This window comes from Aulonocara sp. 'chitande type north' Nkhata Bay, linkage group LG15 (genome assembly GCF_057382095.1).
Source record: "Aulonocara sp. 'chitande type north' Nkhata Bay isolate Kocher_YH1m ecotype deep benthic linkage group LG15, A_spYH_male_GT1.1, whole genome shotgun sequence".
In the NCBI taxonomy this organism is placed as follows: Eukaryota; Metazoa; Chordata; class Actinopteri; order Cichliformes; family Cichlidae; genus Aulonocara; species Aulonocara sp. 'chitande type north' Nkhata Bay.
In genome coordinates this window covers 16,149,253-16,171,612 of record NC_141358.1, presented here as the reverse complement: position 1 = coordinate 16,171,612, position 22,360 = coordinate 16,149,253, and the positions used below count along the sequence as shown (strand labels likewise).

Genomic DNA, 22,360 nt, shown 5'->3' with positions numbered 1-22,360 from the left:
TGAGGACAGACCATATGTTTCTACATTGCATAAAGTCATATTTAAAACTCTGACTCCCAGCTTTACATCGTCTTTCTCACAGGAGGGGGGAGGAACTGTGGTGTTCATGAGCTCATCTGTGCCAGACGAGGTAAGACCACATTGCAACCACACATTTAAAACCGTGCGTGTGTGCATTTTCAAGAGTATATTTTGTTAAACAACAAGAAAAGAAATTAACCAGGGTATTTACAATAATATTGCATTTATATTTAATTAATTTAATATTCATAATATTAAAAGTCTTATGATTTCCTTTTTTAGACAATAAAACTTAAAGAATACAAATGGGTTTAACATGACATAATTAAATCCCACTTCCACTTCTTCCACTTTGACTAGCTGTGCCATTTAATATTTAATATGTAATAATGTGAAAATGCAACAGCACAAAATGCAGTTAGTTCAGAGAAATAATAAATATCCTATTGCAGTAAATTCCTGTTTAAACATCCTGCTTGGATGATGTACTGATGATTCTGATTTCTTGTGTAGTGTCATCTGCGGTGCGTTGGTCTCTTTCCCACATCTGCATCTCCAGACAGGAAGGGCGGCATCATGTTTTAGATCAACATTAAGATCAACAGCAGGCTTTGGAGTTTAAATATCAAGAAATATTTGAAAATGACTCAGCTAGGTAAAGTGTTCTACAGCATCTTGGACTGATTATGGACTTCTGAATGATGCAGTGAATAACGGTCAGGTCAGGGATGATCTTTCCACACAGGAGTGTAGCTGTTCCTGTCTATCAGCCCTCCTGACAGGGTTCCCTTCAAAAAAAGGAGTTCCTGAATGCTGAATGTCACAGACATCAGCCCTGATGAATAACTGCAAATCCAGAAACTGAAATAAGAAGTTGTAGAATTCACCTCTGTATTAAATTCTGATAATGAGGCAAGCGGTTGGCACGCAGTAGGATTGTCTCTAAGATTTTGTGATGCTCCGTTTTCATGTTGTAACCATAGACAGTATTAAAGATGGCTGTGGCTGCTAGGGCTGTGCGATATGACCAAAATCTCATATCCCGATATAAGACATCTATCGATATAAATCACAAAAAATTTACATTTTTTTTGTAAATTCTGTGAATCTCGGGCAGCTCGACTTGCGTGGACTGTTTCCAGCTGGGCGTCATGTACCTGGAGTCAAGGGTGCCGATGCATGAAACGATACATTTTTAGACATAAGTTTTAACGGCCGCCGTTTTCTTTGCGAGTATTTATTACACAGCGTGCTGCGGGGAAAAGCCTGTTCTAACGTTTGAGTCTAAGGTTTATTTTTTAGCACCTGGCGGCTCTTTTTTTGCTTCTCATCCGTAAATAATCTGCTCTTTCACGCGATTCAGTTTATTTTGAAAAGTCTCAACAGGATCTTGAGCTTTATTGTGAAAGGTTTATGTGGAACATAAACAAGCGGACACGTGACGCAATGGTTTTACCGTCGTTGTCGTATAAATACATGCGCTTTTCCGTCCGTGGTGTGGTTATATTAAATATAAGAGAAAGAGAGAACTTTAAGAAATTAATATAGCCACTACAGTGACCATCAAAACGATGAAAAAATATTGCCCTAAACAGTTTATTTTGCGACACCACGAAACAAACGATAGCGTAAAATTAAACGATAGACGTTTTTATATCGTCATCCGGTATATATCGTTATATCAAACAGCCCTAGTGGTTGCTGTGAAAATTTCATTGGTTTTTGAAGTTCCATTTTGAAACCTTTTCACTGTCACCATCTTGGTTGCAGAAAACGGATGTGATTTGAAAAGATGGGTCTGACTGAGAACCACTTGCTAACTTGCTAATGATTTGCGATTGGCAAGTTGTTAGTCATTGAATGAGTAGGCAATACCACGATTCAGCTTTAAGGCACTTATGCATTGGCTTCATTTTTCCAACATGGAAGCTATGACAGTGTTTTGTTTTTGTTAGTTTTATTGTTGTTTGCACAGTAGACGAGGGATTAGTAATTAATATTTACCAAGGGGCCACATGGGAAATTAGGACTGTTGTGGAGGGACGGACCAATAAGCTTATAAAATGAGCAAAAGTGAGTTGAGCTATAGGTAGAGGCCATCTACAGCAACCCCAATTTCTAATATGGACCCTTGGGGAAAAATTAATTACCCAGTCCTGTTTCAAGATGTAAAAGCTTTACCCTCATCAGGTATAAAATAATCATTTGACATGTAGATGTGTGAACTCTTTATCCCTCCTGGCAAAAAGATCAAGAAGAAATGAACGAAAAGGGCAAACATAACAGCAATTAAAACAAATACAGGGAATATAAGTATTCCTTTAGCGGCTGTGAATTTAGTGCATATATTTTTTATCTTACCAATTTACCACTTGGCAGGTGCTACATATGTGCGCATTAACCAGTTACGAGTTAATCTGACACGTGTATTCACCATCTGTTATGCATTACAGCACAAGCTGATTTTCAATCCTCTGCTAAGATTTAAGTTTCCAGATCTTTGTTTCAGCTTTATTTTGTGAGTTTTCTGATGTAAGCAGATTATAAAATTTTGATATAATGCCATTTCTTAAGCAGGCCTTTGTGCGTGCATTTTTAAGCCTTTCTGTTGCATGACTGGAGAAGACTGGCTCATCCCCCCACCCCCAGGCACTCTCTTTTGCTTGTGAATTTTTACTGAAATATGATGTATAGAATGCTTTTCTATAGCTTTCTCAGTAAGCACACGGTTCATGTGTGAATTATGCACAGCGTATCAAGTTTAGGTTCACTTCAGCAAAAGAAGGCAGCTGTGTGTTCATGATTTATTCAGAGTGGAGGTTTTGTTTCGTATCAGAGGTCCATGTGTAAGCAACAATTCCAGATTGCATAACGAGCATGTCCCAGAAACGCCACTGAGTTTTAAAGCTTTAAACAAAGTAAATTAATCAAGCACTCGCAATGTCGAAATTTTAGTCATTCTGTGTCTTAGCAGATTAGGAACATGAAAGAGTAATTTGCTTCCCTTGTTTTATTTGACACAGACACTTCATTCAAACTAGCTCACATTTCTCTCAGGCTGTTATTTATTTTCTCAATGAATGCTTCGGTGGCTGTGCTTTCATGTTTGTTTGTTAGCTTGCTGGAGTCATTACCTGGGGAAAAAAGGTAGATTGAATCCTGAGGCTCATTTCAGAATCCGGAGTTCAGCCTGAGTTCACATGCTGTGAGAAACAGATTTATTCTGTTATTTTTATCTTGTTTATTCAGTTTGCACACACAGATTGCACATGCACACACACTCAGGGAGGATAAAATGAGATGAAAGAGCGGAGTTTTTAAAAAATCCACCTTAATCTGCTCTGCTCTTAAGAGAGATATCACACTTTCCTAGGTATTATGTAAAAACAGGAGGGCGAACTGTTTCAAAGGCCTCTTTGCTGCTCCGCTCCACTTTCCAGTGTATATCGTTTGGGGGGGGGGGGGGGCTCAGGTTACCTACCCCAGGTGTCTGAATTATTCAGCTGCTGTTGACATTTACAGAATATGGCCATGTATGAAGTGTCATCGCTTGCCGCAGCTCAGGACCATAAGCTGTTCGTTTTCGACAGATGGCTGCTGCTCTCGTAGCCTCAGAGGTCATTCTGCCTCAATCAACACTGCTGTCGGGAGTGAGAGTTGATACGTAAGCCTGGCGAGTGCTGGACCAGACTAAGTGTCAGGGATTTGTTACATGTAGGATTACTTTTGAGCTGGACAACTTTGTTATTTCCCTCCCTCTTCTTAGATCATTTACTATCAGTGCTTTAAGAAGCAGTGCTTTTTGGGAACAGCTGGCTTTAAAGAGGATATTCATTTAGAGGAGGTAAGCCTCTGTTGTCACATTGCTCTCTTATCTCCCTCCTACTTCTTTTGCCGTTCTTGGGAATTTAGCATTCACCATTTTGGCAGTCTGCAGCAGGCAGCAGCTAGTTGTCAGGCTATAGTCATCTCTGCCTGTTGCCATGGTGAGACAAGTCGGTCCATAATAAGTTCAGTAACAAGGTTTGCAAAAGTATACCTCTGTTTTTCCTCTCTCGTTTTCTCATCTGAGACCAGATTTTTACACCAATTTGATCAATGACGGGTGATTGGTCCTCAGGATGTGACCACCTGCTGCAATGCAGACGTGTAACAACTGTCAAGCTCCGTCAAGTTGTCCCAAATATACCTCAGGTTTATGTCTTTGTTTTGTTTTAATGTTGAAACAAACAGTCATCTTCAATTTCACCAAACTCATACCACCAAATATAATGTGTCACAAATGAAAATGGAACAACACGGCAATATTGTGAATGAGGTTTCAGTAAGCAGTGTAAGATTTCACCTTAAAGGGACGTGAAGCAGCATCTTAAAGCTGCCTGTGGCCGTTTTTAGACAGTATTTAAATGAGTAACTGCAGTGTAAAGTTGGTTGTTTGCTGCTGTGAGATACGTGCGATCTAATTCTGCTATGTTACATTATAACACAACAACTCAACATAACCCTCGAAACTCTTTTATACTATTGCTCTGGTATTTTGCTTAGTTACAATCGATGAGCCGTGATTGGACAATTTGGATTAGGGGTATAAAACAACCTAATCCTTAAAAATGGAAATGCAGAGGGATTAATTCATGAATATGCCCATAGTTTTTTATTGGGATTAAATTTTGTTAAGGCAGTAATATGTGCCTATAACTCGCTCAGTTTCAGTGTCTCTTATTTAGCAATCTGCCCTTTCAAGTGATCTTTAGAAATGCAGTTCATGCTTCACTGTCCACCTTCTCTTCCCCGTTTCCTGGCTATTACACTGTGCTGTGTCTGTGTTGTAGCCTATTAAACCAAGGCCCGGTCAGTTTTTTTCCCTGGGTTTGCTGAGTCTAGGTTTCAGTTAGATACAGTCCCTTTGAGGCTCTTATAAAAATAGCACAGGGCTGCATGGTTACATGAAGTATGGTTGGCCTACATACAGTGCTGTAGATTTTATCTCGTGTGCCTTTGAAGTGGATCTGTTAAAATGAAAAATATCTAACTCTCCTCTGACAAGCCAAAATGGCAGGAGTTTTATTGCAACTTTAAGATATTATCACAAAACAAATTATTTGACTGGGGTTGTTTGCGGCTTTTCAGGAGTCCTGATCAAAAGACTTTTTTTTTTTTTTTTTTAGCTTGTAACCACCTTGTGTATTTTTATTAGAAAAACATGGGGCTCTTTTTTTCTTACTTAATCAAATACCTTGGTTTGGTATTACTTCTGTTTAAGTCTAACATTTGGATTTCTTTTTTTCTGTCAGTTCTTGCTTTGCTTGTTCCTCATGGCTCCTCCTCTTCTTCTTCTTCTCCTCAGTCTCTCCCGAGCTCCTGGGTGTCCTGTCTTCCATTGCAGCTTTCATGGCATTGATGGCTCTGTTTTTTCTTTACCTCAACAACAAATTGTCAATGGAGAGTCCTGACAATCTGTCACATCTCAGTGACTATAAGAACAACCAGCCAGGTACTGAACACACTCAAAGATTTATTACGCTATTAAATCTGTAGAAATTTATGCAGACGTTTGGATTGCTCTCGGCTTTATCGTGTGGGCATCACTGTAATGACAGCGCGTCCACATCTTTATGAGCCATGCTTAAACTGAACATTGTACCTGCTGCATTATGATATTAATGGCAGCTTTGCATCCTCTTAGCTGTGTTCTGCTAAAAAAAATACAACGGCATATGAACTGAGACAACATTTCTCCAAGTCAAAACGATGTCATTCTATTACCTCGGCTTACTGTTTTGTTTCTTAATTTGTACACTTGTACAGAATTTGCTCTCTGATTAAGAATTAAAACCTTCTCAACTTGTCTAAGTATACTTATGTCCTTCTTAGGTCTTCACCAAGGTTCCTTGGACTTTCCTGTTGTTCTCAGTATTGGTCAGTCCATTGAGTTCTGTCAAATAAATGATTTTTCTGTAGTCAATCATGATCACTAAGGAGAAGTAATTAGGCCTTGGCCTTGTCAAGTTAAGACATTGTAGAACCTTAAGCACCACTTATTAGAAGGCTTAAGTAAGCACATTTTAGCCTGCATGTATATTTTTTGAACCTGGGTTGAATAGGGAAAATCCAAACTAAATTCAAACTTGTGCATCCAACTCTTGTTATCCCTCAGCCATAAAAGGCTGATGGTGAATTGTGGTGATGTGTTGTTCAGTGTAGAATTGGTTGCATGTATTAGCGCTGACGCCAAAAAGCTTGACCCAACAATTACCACAGTTCATCCACCGTGGATTCAGGCTGTTATGATTATTGAATGTTCGGTTTGCAAACGAGTCATAATGTGTGCTGTTTGCAAAAAGCACCAAGACAAAACCAGCACAGTGTCAGAGTAGAGGAAGTAAGAGTTAGCACAGTTGGCTTAAACCATTAAATGTGTAACACTGCAGTTTTTGTATTTTCTTATTTTGAAGGCAGAATAATACACATTTTATTGCTTTTGCTGTGACACACATAGTCTTGTCTAAGTTTTGAACTGAAAGCTATTTTTGTGGTCTTAATTGTATTTTTCTTTTAGTCTATGACTAGGCTTACTCTACATCCGTGAAACTGACCGATAATGTCTAAGCATGAGACCTGTAACGAGTATAATTCTTATTACCACCATATTGGTGCGTATGTACATGTCAGCACTCACTGTAACACTGCCAGCACACCATGCTAACAAACACATGTTGTGTCAGTGCCTCTGATGAGCTAATCTAGTGATCAGCACGGTGACAGGAGGAACCCCGGCTGAGAGATGGCCTTCTTCAAGAGTTTCCAGCAGAACCTCCCATCTGTCAACATTTCCTCCATCTTGGACTCAGTCACCAGTCGTGTGGACGATCTCGCCAATGCCGTCAGCGATGTCACCTATGCTGTCAGTGACCAGCTGACCGAACAGGTCACTACTATCATCGACAAGGTGCAGGAAAAGGAAGATGGAGAAAACGGCAGCCAGGAATCGGGTCAGAATTCCACCCTGCAAGAAAGCAAGTCCGGGAGTAAAAGCATGTGGCAAATGCCCAGAGACTCAGAGGGGGGGAACACAGGCTCAAAGAACAGCCAAACTAGTGATACAACCGAGGCAGAGAACACTCAGAGCCAGCTGGAGTGGGAATGGAGGGACGGATGTTGGCGAGTTAAAAAGACAGAAGCCGAGTTAGCAGAGGAAGAGAGGAGGAAGAAAGAGGAGAAGGACCTACAGGAGAGGAGAGAACAGAGGAGAAGAGAAAGGAGACAGAAGCAGCTGGAGAAAGAAGCCAAGTCTCCGAGAAATGAAGAAGACTCTCAAGAGGAGAAGGCTGATGATTTAGAAAACACAGAAAAGAAGTCAAATGACCAATCAGCTGTTCAGCAAAAAAGTGGTGACAATGATAAAACTCCTCATTCATCTGGTTGTGAGAGTGAAAGCAGGGTGTCAAAGCAGGAAGAGCAAAAAGATCATGAGGAGGAGGGAGAGAAGGTAGAGGATGGCACTGAGCGAGAGGGAGACGATGAGGAAGAATCTGAGCTTTATAGATCGTCTTCCAGAGTGAAAACGTCGGATAAGAAAAAGGGGAAAGTCGCAAAAGAGGGTTCGAAAAAAACTGAACAGGCTTCGGATGTGGAAAAAAAGAGGGACAAAGGCAAGAAGAGCAAAAAGGGGAAAAAGAAAGGAAACCAAGGTTAGAGAGTGTGCTGCTTCTCTCTCCTCACTGCCCTTTGGATCTTCTCTTCTGCTCATGTTTTCAAGTTCTTGCACTAAAATTCACAATTTTGACCTGTTGTGTGCCAGTTTCAGCAGCTGCATGTTTAACTGGTTGAGTTTCTTACTTCGTTAAATATTGCACACGTTATAATCTGTGGTTTACTAGAATTAATGCCCATGTGTGACGTGCAGAGGGAGTTTTATCAGACAGTGAGGAGGACAGAATTCCAGAGGGCGAGGCCCAGCAGAACACAACCTCTGCATGGAGCAGCACACGCAAACAGTCATCTGAGCACGGAGGATACAGCAGCGAGGCCTCCAGTGAACAGGGTGAGAGCACATGCAGTGGAAAAGTACGTACACGGTACATCGCTGAACATAAAACCCCACAAAATCAGATACAATATGATAAGAATCATAAAACACAATGCATACAAGAATCATCTAAGATTGCATAAATACTAAACTCGGAACATCAAATGCATAACATCTTTTTGTGTTTATTTATCTGTAATTGTAGTGTCTATTCTGTTTGTTTTTTTTAAATTAATAGAAATAGCTACATATTTTGGGTTTCGTTTCATTGAGCCCCAATGTCTCTTTGGTGGATCATATGGAGAGTTTCTGGCAAGTGTCCTTTTCTCTAAACATCTTGGGTTAGTGCTAAATGTCTGTTACTAGAAGGAAGTAAAATTTATTTGGTTTCTTTCCCAGACTTGGAATAGAAAATTGATAGCAGTCTAACACCCAAATACATGAATCTGGTTATAATTCAATAATGACACTACCCTCAGGACTAATGGGGAAAAACTCACCCAGATTGATCCAGAAGTAACAAATATTCTCATGCTACAATCTCTAAAAGCCACTATTTCTATCTTTATGCAGTGATATGTTTTGATTGTGTTGTGTTCACCTGCCAGGTTTCAGATGCCAGGCCAATCTAACCTAACTGGCTGTATCTTCATTTTTTACTGCACAAACATAATGTGGTGTTGATCTTTATTGTTGTAAAATGATCTTTTAAATGTTTTAATTAAAGCTGCTTTTGTCAAATATTGTGATGAGGAAAAAAATCACAGGATGCATATTTAATGAATAGATTTAATATGAATATGAATAAGGAGCCAGTATTGATCATGTGCCTCATCACACGAGCCAAAGTGTGAAAAAGGGTGTGGGTTATTATCAGCAGAGGTTTCATGTGAAACCATTGCAAGGTATTAATGGGAATTAAAGGCACCTGGAAAGGGATCTCAAAACTACATTTTAGGTGGCAGACAGTTGGTGTTGTAAGCCACACCCTCTGTTCAAAGATGGCTTCTTTCATCCTCTTTCAAACCATCTGTCTTCTCTGTCCAAAATGTGGACATTGACATCCTCGAAAGAGTGACCTTTGTCCTTTAGATCCAGATGTACGGCTCAGTCTTGTCCTGTCGAGGTGGCTCTTCTATGTTTATGAAGTGGCTTTTTGGTTTCTCCAATGTAGAGGTCTGAGCACTCCTCACTGCACTGCATACACTACGATGTTCAGTTCGTGTTTGGGAGTTTTGTCCTTGGGATGAACCAGTTTTTGTCTGAGTGTATGGCTGTGTGTGAAGTGCATTGGGATGTCGTGCTTGGAGAAGAGTTTCCTGAGTTTATCCCATAAACCTGCTACATAAGGGATGACAGCGTTGTTCTGTTTGTCATTTTGTTTCTCCCTTATTGTTGTCTGACCTTGTTTACTGTGCGTCTTTGCCAGTTGGGATAACTAACTAATGTTCTAAGAGCTTTCTTTACAATTCAGTCCAATTCAGTTTTATTTATACAGCACCAAACCACAACAACGGTCATCTTGAGGCGTTTTATATTGTAAGGTATACCGTAAAATAGTACATACAGAGAAAAACCCAACAATCATATGACCCCCTGTTAGCAAGCACTTTGGTGACAGTGGGAAGGAAAAACTCCCTTTTAACAGGAAGAAGCTTATAGCGGAACCAGGGTCAAGGAGGGGCGGCCGTCTGCCGCGACTGGTTGGGGTAGGAGGAGGAAAACAGGACAAAAGACATGCTGTGGAAGAGAGCCAAGTATGATTCAGTGCAGAGAGCTGTATAAACACATAATGAGTGAGAATGTGTTTCTTTACTTTCTCTTTTGGCTTACAGGGAATGTTTTCTTTGTATATTTTGGCCATAAGTGGGCCTGAACAGTTAAACTACATGATAAATGTATAAAATGACAAAAGTTCTGGTAGTTCATTTCCCAGACTACCCTGGAATTATAAAATTATAAAACTTAGTTTTCCATTTATTCCCTTAAAAAAAGTGGACTCACTGTTAAAAACAAAAACACATTTCTACATTAAATAGCACAAAAACAGGAGTAGTAGTATAAAGCACAGTGGTTGGGGGTGGCTTTATCAGTAGGAAAAGGTGTAAAATGTATGAAAATACAATAAAAGTCTAAATATATTTGCACGTCTTATAATTTTCCATCTAGTGGGCCAGACTAGAGTCTTTGCTAGGCCGATTATGGCCCCCAGACCTTATGGTTGACACCACTATATTAGTACATGAAATATTGTTTTTCCAAGATTTAACAAGAATTTAAAATGACAATATAGGTTTGCAAAGACTGAGGAGACACTGTATGTCGCTAGACTGTATGTTGCATACCTAGTGAGTTTCCATGCAGAGCACAGTACGACTCCAGTAACACTCCTTCTGCATCCCTCTTTGTCATTGTCGTGAGAGCAGCCAGCAGCATCCAGAGGATAAAGAAAGATTCCTCGCTCGGTGAACCTCAGCCTCCACCGTACCAAGACGAGGGCTCAGGGGCCTGCGTGGGTTCTCGATCCCGCTCAGGGCGAGGGGTCAGGAGGGCGCTGTCCACACAGCACTGTGACAGCCCCCACTGCTCCAGCGAGGCCAGCGGGGACCAGGACACAGAGAGTTACCTCAACAAAGCCTGTGATGAGGACATACCCAGTGACAGCACTGCTGTTCTAGGGCCAGAGGTGGGAGATCAGACCTACTGTTTGTTGTCTTTTCTGTGTGTAAGCAGTTTGTTTTGGATGCCCTGTAGTTTGATGGAATGATCAAAGTTGGGAGCAACACTTCATCAACACTTACAGGAAGGGCTGGGTGATACGTTCGCTGACAACAGTTTCATTTTTTTGTTGTGTATTTTCTGTAAAAATGTGGAAATACACTCTGAACTGACTTAATTATTTGAGTGTTCTAATACTATGTCAGAATGGGGAAAAATTAATAACATTCCAGAAATTAAAGTAAAATTCATAAAGGAGGGGGAAATTGTTTTTTCTTTTCTGTACATTCAGGATGGTTCTGGTCCTCCGCTTCCCACTGCCTACGAGCCAGAGCCCCTCGCCAAATACGGCACCCTGGATGTCGCCTTTGAGTACGATTCCAGTGAGCAGTGGCTGGCCGTCACTGTCACAGCTGCAACTGACATTCCTGCTCTCAAACAGACCGGCAACATCTCGTGGCAGGTCCACTTGGTCCTGCTGCCCACCAAGAAGCAACGTGCTAAGACCGGCGTTCAGAAGGGCCCGTGTCCCATCTTCACAGAAACATTCAAGTTTTCCAGGGTGGAGCAGGAGGCCCTGGGAGACTATGCTGTTCGCTTCCGCCTGTACAGCATCAGACGGATGAAAAAAGAGAAGGTCCTGGGAGAGAAGGTGTTCTACCTGACGAAGCTCAACCTGCAGGGCAAAATTGCTCTACCTGTCACCCTGGAGCCTGGCTCTGAACTTACAGTGAGAACACTTTTTAAATATACTTTACATCTCAAATATCAGCTGTACACCATTTCTACTTTATTTATCAGTATCTTCAGCATTCCTTCATCTACACATCCTTGTAGAAGCAGTTATTTTATTTTTTATTTGAGCAGTTATTAAGAAGCAACTGTGGGCATCTAGGACATAAAAACTGCATGTATAGTGTCACCATTTAAATTGGTTTAAAAAACATTTAAAAGTTTTGGTGAATAAGTTTTGATGCTTTTTTCCACTGAAAGTTACATTTCTACCATCATTCTCTACAGATTCAGAAATCTGTCTTTGTCACACTCTCAAACTGCCCCTCCTAACTCCTAGGTTGATTAATGAATTATTGGCTTCTTATTGTTTTAATTGATGATTAAGTGGTAATTGACTCAAATAAAGTGCCTCTGGGTTTTGCCTCGCCAGGGTTGTGGCTCTGTGGTGAGCGTGTCTCGCAGTGCGGGGGCTCTGTCCTATCGCTCCACTGAAGACTCATCCACACCCGAGATCCTCCTGGGTCTCATCTACAACTCTGCCACAGGGCAGCTCTCAGCTGAGGTAATCAAGGGAAATCACTTCAAAACGACAGCATCTGATAAACCCGTCAGTAAGTACATATATTTAACTTTGGGCTTTTGTGCCAGCGTGGGTTGAAGTGTGGAATGACGCTGTAAATTGTTCAGTTAAACTTCTCTTCCCCCAATGGGTGCTGATATGTCAGGCTATTGTTTGGGCCGAGCAGATGGGCAGGACTTCCAACAGCATGCAACAGAAGCAAATAGAGGATCATTACATTTGAACGTTTCCTGGCACGAACACCAGCTTTTTAATAACCTAAGCTATTAAAGCCAAAATGCTGAAGGACCTGCTGCTTGTCATGCTCGCCGTGCTTCCCGTGAAAGCTGACCTTCTGCTGTATATTGAAATCTTTAAACTGCTTCCCCTCTTTCTTCTTTCCAATGGTGTGTGTGCTATGGTGTGTGTCTGCCACAGATGGTCTGTTTTGTTGTGTAAAACAAATCGTAGGGGGACAGCTTTATATCATGAGAGGTAAGACAAAAGTAAACTAAATGTAAGCTTTCTGTACGTTTGTAGATTTGGTGAGGGTTGTACAGATGTGTAGAACTGTGTAAAAGTATTGCCCCATCTCCCATTCCTTTACATTTTTCTCTTTATATTGCCAGGCTGTATTGTAATTTTTAAAAGTGATCTTGAGCAATGTTCTCCAGGCGTTCTGAAGGACCTTCAGAGCTTTTTGTTGGGCATTGGAGGCTTTTTCACTCATTTTCAGTCCAGTCCTTGTACCTGACCATTTTCAGAGGAATGCTATGAGTCCCATCCTTGCAAACTAAGAAAAAATCTAGCACCGCGTTTGCAGGAGATGCATCTGAAACTTGAGTTGATTCATCTACTGTTCACTGAAGCCTCAGCAGAAGTGGTCTCAGTGGAAATGTTGCTGTCAAGAAACCACTCTTAAGGAAGGGAAACGAGGAGAAAAGGATGAGGTATGCCAAATTACGCAAGAACTGAACTGAAAATCAGTGCAAGCAGGTCTAATTTAATGGGGAATGGCCTCCCCAGTGTCCAGACCTCAACATTATTGAAGCAGTGTAGGATCATGTTGACAGAGAACAGAACAAAAGGCAGGCAACATCCAAAGAAGAGCTTTAAACGTCTGTTAAGAAGCCTGGAGAAGACTACTTGGAGAAATTACAAGAAAGCTTGGCTATGAGAGTTCAGACTTCGCTGAAGAACAAAGGTGGTCATACCAAGTTTGTTAGAATTTTACAAACTTTGTTTTATTTCCCTTATTTACTGCATGTTTCCATGTATTTATTTGCACATTTCATTCATTCTTTCTTGCAAAATATAAAGAAATGGGAGGTAGATCAAGACTTTTGTGCACTACATTACGCACCGTAGGTACCAGTTTGTAGCATTCTTAGGTTTGGTCCTCTGAGGCCAGACTTCAGCATTTTGCTTTCTTGTCAGACAGGGTGAATTCAGCTCTCACTTCTTTATGTTATATATATAAATCTAGAGCTGGGAGCTCAGCTAGTTGTGCATTAATGTGGTGAACGAATGTCAGTTACAAAAACATTTGTTGGATTAAAGATTTGATTGGTAGGAAACTTTTGGCTAATAGTGCAGATCCATGTAGTGCATTTCATTTAGGTTTTTTTTTTATTAACGTTTAATGTGTTTTTAGTTTAACAGACACAGTTGTTTTTTTAGTAGTAACCTCAGTAAACCAAGTTTGCTGTTTCCAAATGTAAGCATCGAGGGAACAGCTTGCTAACATGAGAAGTGGCACAGTCAGAGGAGCATTAGACTGACTCTACAGAATTAGTTAAATTAGGTCAGCCCTTGGCTGGTTTGCTGTTTTCTCCTGTTGTTACTCTGAGATAATCCAACTTTCTCCAGGCTCTAACTCCATATTTACTAAGCTGATAGAGATCAGTATCTTGGCAAGAAAGTAGCTTCCCAGAAATGTCAGTCATGTCAGTCAGTAGTCCTTCGCAAGCCACAAAGTTTTTAGTTTTCTACCCTGCACTGACTTGCTTGCATGTTCTAAAGGTCACTTTCCTTTGGCATCATTTATAATTTATGTGCAGAATATTTCAGAAATCTGCTGCCAGCAAATATGAAATAGATTAATGGGACTTCATTTGCAGTTTTCAAAGAGTTCCACAGTTTAAAAAAAATCCACCAGCAGCATGAGTTTTAGGAGTGAGGCAATTATAGCGTTCTTGGTGTTGAGAGCTATTATTAAAAGACACTCCGTACCTCCTGCTGTAGTACACATGTCCGACCACTTGATGGCAATGTCTCACTTCTCTCCTCCAATGCTTCCTTTCAGACACCTATGTGAAGCTGACCATGCTGGACTCAAAGGGAAAGGAGATGTCCAAGTGTAAGACGGCCGTTTGCCGTGGCCAGCCCAATCCGATCTACAAGGAGACATTCGTGTTCCAGGTGGCGCTCTTCCAGCTGTCCGAGGTGTCACTAGTGGTGTCGGTGTTCTGCCGCCGGAGCAGCATGAGGCCCAGGGAGAGGCTGGGCTGGGTCTCCCTGGGCCTCAACAGCACCAGCGAGGAGCAGCAGGCCCACTGGACAGAGATGAAGGAGGCTGAGGGACAGCAGGTCTGCCACTGGCACACCCTCACCGACACATAGGATGACGATTTTCCAAGACCGAACTTCCAGAAAGAGCATTCCCTCTACATTTTCGGAACGCAAGAAAACTCCCTGTGGGATGTGTGTTGTGTGTGTTGCATAGAGGTGTGAGAGGTGAGCATGGGTTCCTCGTCTTAACTGCCAGACTGCATGAATACCCTTTAATCTGCCACCTTTCTCTGAGACAGATGGGCTGACTCCTGCTTCCGCCTTGTTTACAGGACCATGTTAAGACACTTCCAGACATTTTTCCGCCTCTGAATCTTGGACCAAAGAGCTCGGTCCAGTACTAGCAGGCTCCTTCCTTCTTTCCTTTTCTGGATTTCAGCTGCCACCAGCATACCAGACATTACTCAATCAGTCGTAGCCACCGACAAAAGACAATGAATGAAGAAGACTGTTACAAAGGGCCTATAACATGCTGCAGCTATACTTACAAGCTATGCTTTATACAGTTTGTTTACACGCACATGACATTATGCAAGATCCATTCATTGGTTTTTCCTTTTAGGTTCTTGGGTTATTCTTCCTAGTCTACCAGTTTTATGGTCGTTTCTGTGGGCTGTGCGTTAAACAAAGACAGATTTTCTTTTTTATCTCGTGGTCTTGCATAACTCAGTGCACTATGCATCTGACGCCACTTTAGACGAGAGGAATGCAATTCTTTCTTGAGCTTGCCGAGTCTCTTACAGAATTGGACACAGCTCTGCATGCCACCGGTATCAAAGAGCAGCTTCCTTTCCTGTGTAATGCAGATCGAGCCTGTTTCACTATTCAGCCTTCTAACAACTCAGCCATGTTCATTCATGTAGAAACATGGTGCTTCCCGCTGAGGAGGAATATGCAAAAGCCTGCACAGGCCAAGTAAAGCTGGCCGTTTCTGCCTCGACTGTGTACGCTGTAATTTGAGTTTGAGTGGCGAAACAAATCACAAGAAGGAGATGATCATATTTTCTCATTTTCATTATTAAATAAAGGCTAAAATAAAACGGGGAAAAAAATGTTCAGAACTGAGAAATCTTATTATCCAGGCAAGGGGTTCATCTGGAACAAAGGCCATTTTAAACTCCTCTGAAAGAGCAGCTATGAGTCAGAAAATCCCGCGATAAGAATGCTGAAGACTGCACAGCCACACCCTTGTATTAGTGAATGAAACCCTTTCCCCTGCTTCTGCTGGTTGAAACCGAGAGGTGTGGGGCGCATTCTTCTTTCTCTGTCCCAGTGATGTCAGATTTGAACCCTTCTTCTCACTTATGAATACTGCAACCACTCCTTGTCCCTTTAGAGCTTCTGTTGGGCCAATTTCAATTTCTACGTTTTCAAAAGAGGTTTTTGCAGGTTTTAATAAAAAACAGATGTTATCTAGATTTTCTAATAGATGATCATTTTTTTCACAATCAGGAATAACAGAAAATTTTTAGTTTGGTGTGCACTTAAGTTTTAAAGTGCAGGTTGTGTTTAGCCAGCACTGATAACCATTGACACAATATCGGGGAACAGGCCTGTTCGCATTCTTGGAGAGTTAGCTTTAATGGCAAATGTGCAGTCCGAGCCAGCTTAATGTAGACTAAAGACTGGAAATGGAGGAAAACATCCAGGGTTGCCAGGTCTGTGGTTTTCCTGCTTAAATGAGCTGCTTTCGAAGTGTGGGATGAAATATTCATGGGCTGGCTGGATAGATGGATCATTCTGCATTTCGCATAAAAATTACATTAAAAAAAATATTACTAAAGTACATTGTAAAAATATAGTTAAAATATTTACTTAGATCCAGACTCCAGATCAGCACATGGTGCTGTAATGCTCTCCTCCTTCAAACACCTGCCTCTCATTCCCAACTCTGGCCACTGAGTTAGTTTTGTGACACACACACAGCAGGCAGCCCTGGAAGTGGCTGTGACTAAAGATATAAAGGTCTGCCCGACAAATCAAATTTTTGTGTAGCAGGTTATGAACAACTGGTAACTACATGATATATGTTTCACATCTCTTAAGGTTTCTGCCTTAATTTTCAAAAAAACCACAAAGGGGGGAAAAGTCATTTACAAATTTTTGATCTGCGCACAAAGTGGAACAAACAGTGTTTTATTTCTGAGAAAAATGACTCACTGGACACTTTATTAGGCACAGTTCTTCATAGCGTAGATTCAGCAAAGTGCAGGAAACATTCCTCAGATATTTTTGGTCCATATTGACATGATAGCGTCACGCAGCTGCACATCCATGATGCGGATCTCTCGTTCCACCACATTCCAAAAGTGCTCTATTAGGTTGAGGTTAGGTTGTGACGTTGGAGGCCTTTTTAGGACCGAGCACTCTGACTTGTTAAGAAAACCGTAAAAACAGTGAGACTATTTTGAGCCGATGAGATATTTGCATTAGTAAGAAGTTAAACAGGTAAGTGTTGTTCACTTAACCGAAGACACCAAAGAGCTAAAAAGGTCACCTGAAGGTAGGTGGTTAGTTTTATTACCTGGAAAAAAAGCTGTCATTTCGGGGAATGATGGAAAATATTAACGTCAAAGCTGAGAAGCCCCACCAAAGTTTACCAAGTAGGAACTCCAACTATTAGTGCATTGTGGTCAGAAATGGGAAATTTCTGGGAAGTAGTAGGTTGCCAATATATGCAGCACCTCCCCCCTTGACAGAACTCCACTAAAGAGCAAATAATTACTTCCCAAAATGTCCTGATCCAAGTCTAAGGAGCAGATTTCCAACAGACACCTGAATAAGGACAAGAGTCATATTTTTTTTAACAACGTTGAGAGCTTTTATTTCCATTCATCTGGCCTTCAATGGTATGTTTGACGCTGTCATCAGTCATCAGTCTGGTACAACGCTGCAGGTCGCCCACAGCTGGGGATCAGACCCAGGAGCACTTTTTTTTTTTCCTTTTTCACAACTCTACACCTAGCAGAGTGACTGCAGCCTTCCAGGCAAATGCATCCTGCTCCGAGCCACAGAAAACCAGCTGTGCCACAGATCCTCGAGGGTGGGAACTACAGGGACCGGAGGAACACCAGCTGACCCCAACAGAGCCCCGAGGACTGTTTTAGAGTCAGCCAGGTAATTATGAGGCCCCTGGAGTGCCAATAAAAGTGTTCAGACGTGATGAGGTTAGGAGCCAGGCGGGTTTTTCTAGTTCAGTGCAGCAACACAAAGTGGAAATTTGGACTCTGCGCAGCCATTTTCGCCCACACTAATTAGAAATCTGGCTCCGTGTTTATCCCTCTTGGGTAAAAAGGCCTGATCCAACATTTTTATGTTTCACTTGGAGGGATTACGGAGCAAGAGTAGCAATATGGAGCAGGCGATTTGGATTTAAAGAAACTCCACTATTGTCCCCTCACTATCTGTTTGCAAGTTAATCTTTTTAAAAACAAGTCATCCGTTAGCTCTCAGTCAGTGGCACCAGCTAGTTTTCTTTGGCAATGACAAGTTTGACAGTCAGGTTGAGATTTCTTTGTTTTCAGGTCTATTAAACTACAATATCTTGACAGTTTATTGCATGTTTCAGTATCGGTTTAAAAAACAAATCTTTTTCAGTAATATATTCAATAAATACACAGGAACCCTGGCCTTATGACATTTTGTTTGATAAAAACATCCTCACAGAACATAATCTGAATGACATTTATAAGAATCTTATGCTTTTTATTTAGATTGCATGAATTAAGTCTTGACAAGGTCAAATAAAGCACTCGTACATGATGGATTGGGTTCCAGTGGACTGACTCCTGGTCAAGTACCATGCAGAGTGGAAGTGGGTGTACCAGGGTGTACCACCTAGTATCTGCACCTGCAAACTACGCTGGAAAGCAGCAGACAACGTACCTATTTGGCAAAGAAAACATTCATCAAGCAACAGTCGAAGATGAAGTGAAACCAATATGGCGACACTGTAAAGTGACTTTTCTGTCCGAGGTGGGAGAGTTCTCTGCAGAGGGATGACGTGATTATGGTGGAACATACTGAATACCTGTACTGAAAAGTCAGAAGTGTTTAAAGACAAGTTGTACAGTTTAGAAAACAGGCTTGCCAGCTGGTGGAAAGCAAGCTCATATTTGTTATGGCTCGGTCACACTGGAGTAAAAATAGGATGGCAACCTGCTTGTGACTATGAAAAAAAAACAAAAAAACATTGAAGTTTTTTTTTTGTTGTTGCATTTTTGCAACTGGTTGCCTACAGGTTGAGTAAGCAGCACCCTCAAACTCTGGGCACTTTTGATTCAGAGGAGACTGCACCAGTTGCCTATTAGAACCCAACCCGTCTCCAAACAGTCGTGGTGTGACTTCAACCGAATGCAATCACTCTGACAGATTGGCAAAGGCTTGCACAGAAGTGCTGCCTAAGTTACAAATGAAGACAGATTGTGGTAACTGACTGCAATCAATCTGAGTCAGTCAGGGCTGATGAGTGCAACTTGTCTGCGATAGTTTCCAACACCTGTTTTCCTTACTGTGACTGAACAAACTACAACCAGCAGCTGTTAGCTTAATGCAAAGACTGGAAACGGTATAAACATCTTAGCAAATCTCCCCATAAAATGAATCAAAAAGGGTTCATTCAATGGTTCTCAAAGCTTTTATAACATGCCCAACACCCAGGGTTTTACACTACTGTATACAAACCCAGCCGCCCATCAGGCCAGGAATTTACAACCGTCAAGTTTGCTAATGTCATCTTGTTGGTGTACGGTTCCTATTAACTGTAAGAAGGGGATTAAAGAGCCAGGCAAATGTTATGACTCAATACTGTTTACCCCTTCTGCTGATAAGCTCATTCGCTGCTGTGTTAGCAAGGTTGAATATGATTGGCTGCTCTCCTTGGTGGTATATATACACTACTGTGGACCTGACTACACATTTTCTCCCCATCATCCTCCTCTTTTTATTTCCTCTGTAGAGAACATACACAAGCCCGCCGACATAATCATCAGTATTAAAGCAGGTGGAAAGCAATACACGAATCAAACGCAATTCAATCACTCCCACTTGTCTGTGACAATAACAAGTTTAATGTTAAAGTAAAATAAATGTCAGCGTCATAGCGTCAATTTATTTACAATACAAAACCCATCTCCATTCACTTTAGCTCGGAGTTCTTTCCTTGTCCTCCAAGCCCCGCCTTCAGGGGGTCTATGCCCCAAGAGTGGGGCTGGCCCCACAGTTTGAGAACCATTGGATTATTTAGTGTGCTTTACAGGTGCAATTGGGCAGTATTTGGTACCATTAAGCAGAGCCACGGTAGTTTCCAGTCTTTATTTTATGCTACGTTAGGGTCATCAGCTGTTGGCTTTGATTTAATATTTAAGAGCCTGTTTGGAGAAAGGGATTGATATCCTGCTCCACTTCTCCACCAGAAACAAAGTAAGTGTTTTTAAACAAAACATCATTGTTCTCTTTAAGATTTTCCCATAATTCTGACCGTCACTGAAAACTTTCAGCAATAATAAAGTCAATGTTTTGTTGATTTTGGCAGCTGTTATTCTTGACTTTGTTGCACTTTACCTGCGAACATTGATTAGCCGATACTACTTTTTAACGTCTAATTTTACAAACATCATAGTATAAAAAAAAAAATCAAGCTGTTTCAAACACTTCCACCGAGTCCAGATCGTGTAAGCAATATGAAATGACAACATGGTGGCTGGTTTTCATGACAAATTTGAGGCATTATGGTGACCGCTGAAGTGAATTTTCCTCCTTGAGCACTCGACGATACTTAAAACATGATTGGGCTGACTTTCAATCGAGGTCCTGCCTGATCTCCCACAGGCAGGGGCTGTGGAAAAGGTTCACTCCACATAAAGATTTACACTTAAACGACATCATTAAAAAAAAAGATCAATAAAATACTTCTGACCTTCAGTGCTTCGCTCATATACATGTACAAGACGTACAGTTTGTAACCGTAAAACAAAATCGTAGTGGCGGCCGTGTGCTGTTTGATCTCTCAGCTGAAACCGTTAAAAGTCTGCTGGGTCAAACGCAGCCTGGCATCTGTCAGTTACTCGCCAACCCCATTATCAGGTGTTGCTAACCTGGGAGAATTTCTGTACACTGTGTACACCCCGCCCTCGCTCCTCAGCAGGCGGTTAAGAGGTGCAAATGACATCTGCAGCTAGTGGTTTGATGACTGAGCATGATTAGAGAACACGGGGAAAAAAGAGTGACATCCACTGAAAAGGCTTCTTTTTGTTGGCAGTGGTCCCTTCCAGCTTCCACTCCTCACATTTTCAGTAGTGTTGCTGATTAGACCGCCAGCCAACAGCTTTTAACTTGTCTTTCTGGGCTTACTTTCCATTTGCCCTGCAGCCCACCCATCCATCTTTATTACTGCTTGCAGTGGAAGGTGCTGTTTTTCACTCCTTCAGTTCACCCTGCTTTTGGCTCTTTGCTGACGCTCGCCCAGACGCTAAATGAACTTGAAGCACTTGGTCTTATCGTGGGGCAATCGAGTCTTAAACAGCACCGAGTCCACACGAAACTGCGTGTACAGCAGCGGCATGTAGCCGTAGACTTTGACGAAGAAGTTGATGCACTTGTGTCGCTCGTGGAAATGCGAGTCGTCGTGCGAAAGGGCCTGAGGGCAGCCCGGACAGCGGAAAGTCCAACGAGACGTCACCTAAAATAGACAGCAGGGGGTTAGTGCTTAAAATGTAAGAAACTCGAGTTTGCATTACTGAAATGTAATTATATGTAGTTTCAGCAAGTGGTGCTTCACAACATTGCTGTGAGAGGGAAGAAGTTTATCATTAATAGACAGCCATTAATCATCATTAAATGCACCATGATTTAATACATGCTAAACCCCGTAGCTTGATCGGCAAACGCCAGAGAACACCAGAACGGGAAAGTCTCCCACCTATGTCCTGTTCTCTTTGCAGAGATGAGCAGCTTTATGTTGAGCATATGTGACAGATGTGAAAACGTCTGGAGATGTCGTGGCAAACTTTGTGCTGCCTGCAAAATTATCCAGCGTGACCAGTTTGGCAGTGAATCAGTGATCATGTGAGTCACACAGACCTCGAGATTCTAGCCATCAGTACAGGGATGAAACCCTCAGACCTAATACTGGTGCAGTGGGCCCTGCATTCCTCCTGGTGCAGGACAACGCCCAGGTTAACGTAGTCAGGGTTTGTAAGCACTACCTGGATCATGAGGACACTGATGCCACCGACTGGACCCCACATTCCCCACACCTGAATCCAGCTGTGAACCGCTGAGATGTTAATGTATGGAAGTGAACTGTGGAAGATCCAGTAGCTCACTGATGCCCTGTACCAAATGTGGTAGGACATCTACTCTAAACAAAGGGGTAAACAAAGGCTTGATCACGTAGCCAAAGCAGAAAGAGGATAACGTTTCTGTTTTCCTACAGCAGCAGTTGATAGATTTTCCAAAGCAGCTGAAATGGTTGATGCTGGAAAAACTGAAGCAACTTTTGAAAACTCTGCACGGGAAAAGAAAAAGAGTCGGAGGGAGCACGGAAGGCGAACAGGGAAATTAATATAAAACCAACGTTGGTGGATCGAACCCTGACTCCTCCAGGGATGCATCCATCAAAGCGTGAGTGTGTGTGACTCTTCGTAAGCACTTGATTGAGTCTTGTAGTAGAAAGGTGCTACAAATACCAGTTGATTTACAATTTGCTCTCATTTTTATCAGGTTAT

The 22,360-nt window shown here is 41.7% G+C and overlaps 2 protein-coding genes across 6 annotated transcripts in view; one reads left to right on the top strand and one right to left on the bottom strand.

Moving 5' to 3' along the window:
* Positions 1-5,380: 5,380 nt before the first annotated feature.
* Positions 5,381-20,540, top strand: LOC147312838 (synaptotagmin-14-like). Of its 3 annotated transcripts, none has more exons than XR_015125091.1 (8): positions 5,381-7,712; positions 7,928-8,065; positions 10,477-10,736; positions 11,061-11,498; positions 11,934-12,114; positions 12,501-12,557; positions 14,368-14,798; positions 14,906-20,540. XR_015125091.1 is itself a non-coding variant. In XM_086264608.1 (8 exons), the coding sequence occupies exons 2-8, from the start codon at positions 6,806-6,808 to the stop codon at positions 14,682-14,684; spliced, it is 2,298 nt and encodes a 765-aa protein (XP_086120734.1). In that variant the 5' UTR covers positions 5,382-5,515; positions 6,747-6,805; the 3' UTR covers positions 14,685-20,540. The 3 variants fall into 3 exon arrangements, 2 of the variants coding, with proteins under 2 accessions (XP_086120735.1, XP_086120734.1); XM_086264608.1 differs by having other exon boundaries at positions 5,382-5,515; positions 6,747-7,712; positions 14,368-20,540; XM_086264609.1 differs by lacking the exon at positions 12,501-12,557 and having other exon boundaries at positions 14,368-20,540.
* extl3 (exostosin-like glycosyltransferase 3) overlaps positions 17,424-22,360 on the bottom strand; it is a 40,248-nt gene continuing 35,311 nt past the window's right edge. For all 3 annotated transcript variants that reach the window (XM_086264605.1, XM_086264607.1, XM_086264606.1), the window contains exon 6: positions 17,424-21,312. In XM_086264605.1, coding sequence (XP_086120731.1) covers positions 21,103-21,312 — 210 coding nt within the window. In that variant the 3' untranslated portion in view covers positions 17,424-21,102. The remainder of the gene's footprint in view (positions 21,313-22,360) is intronic.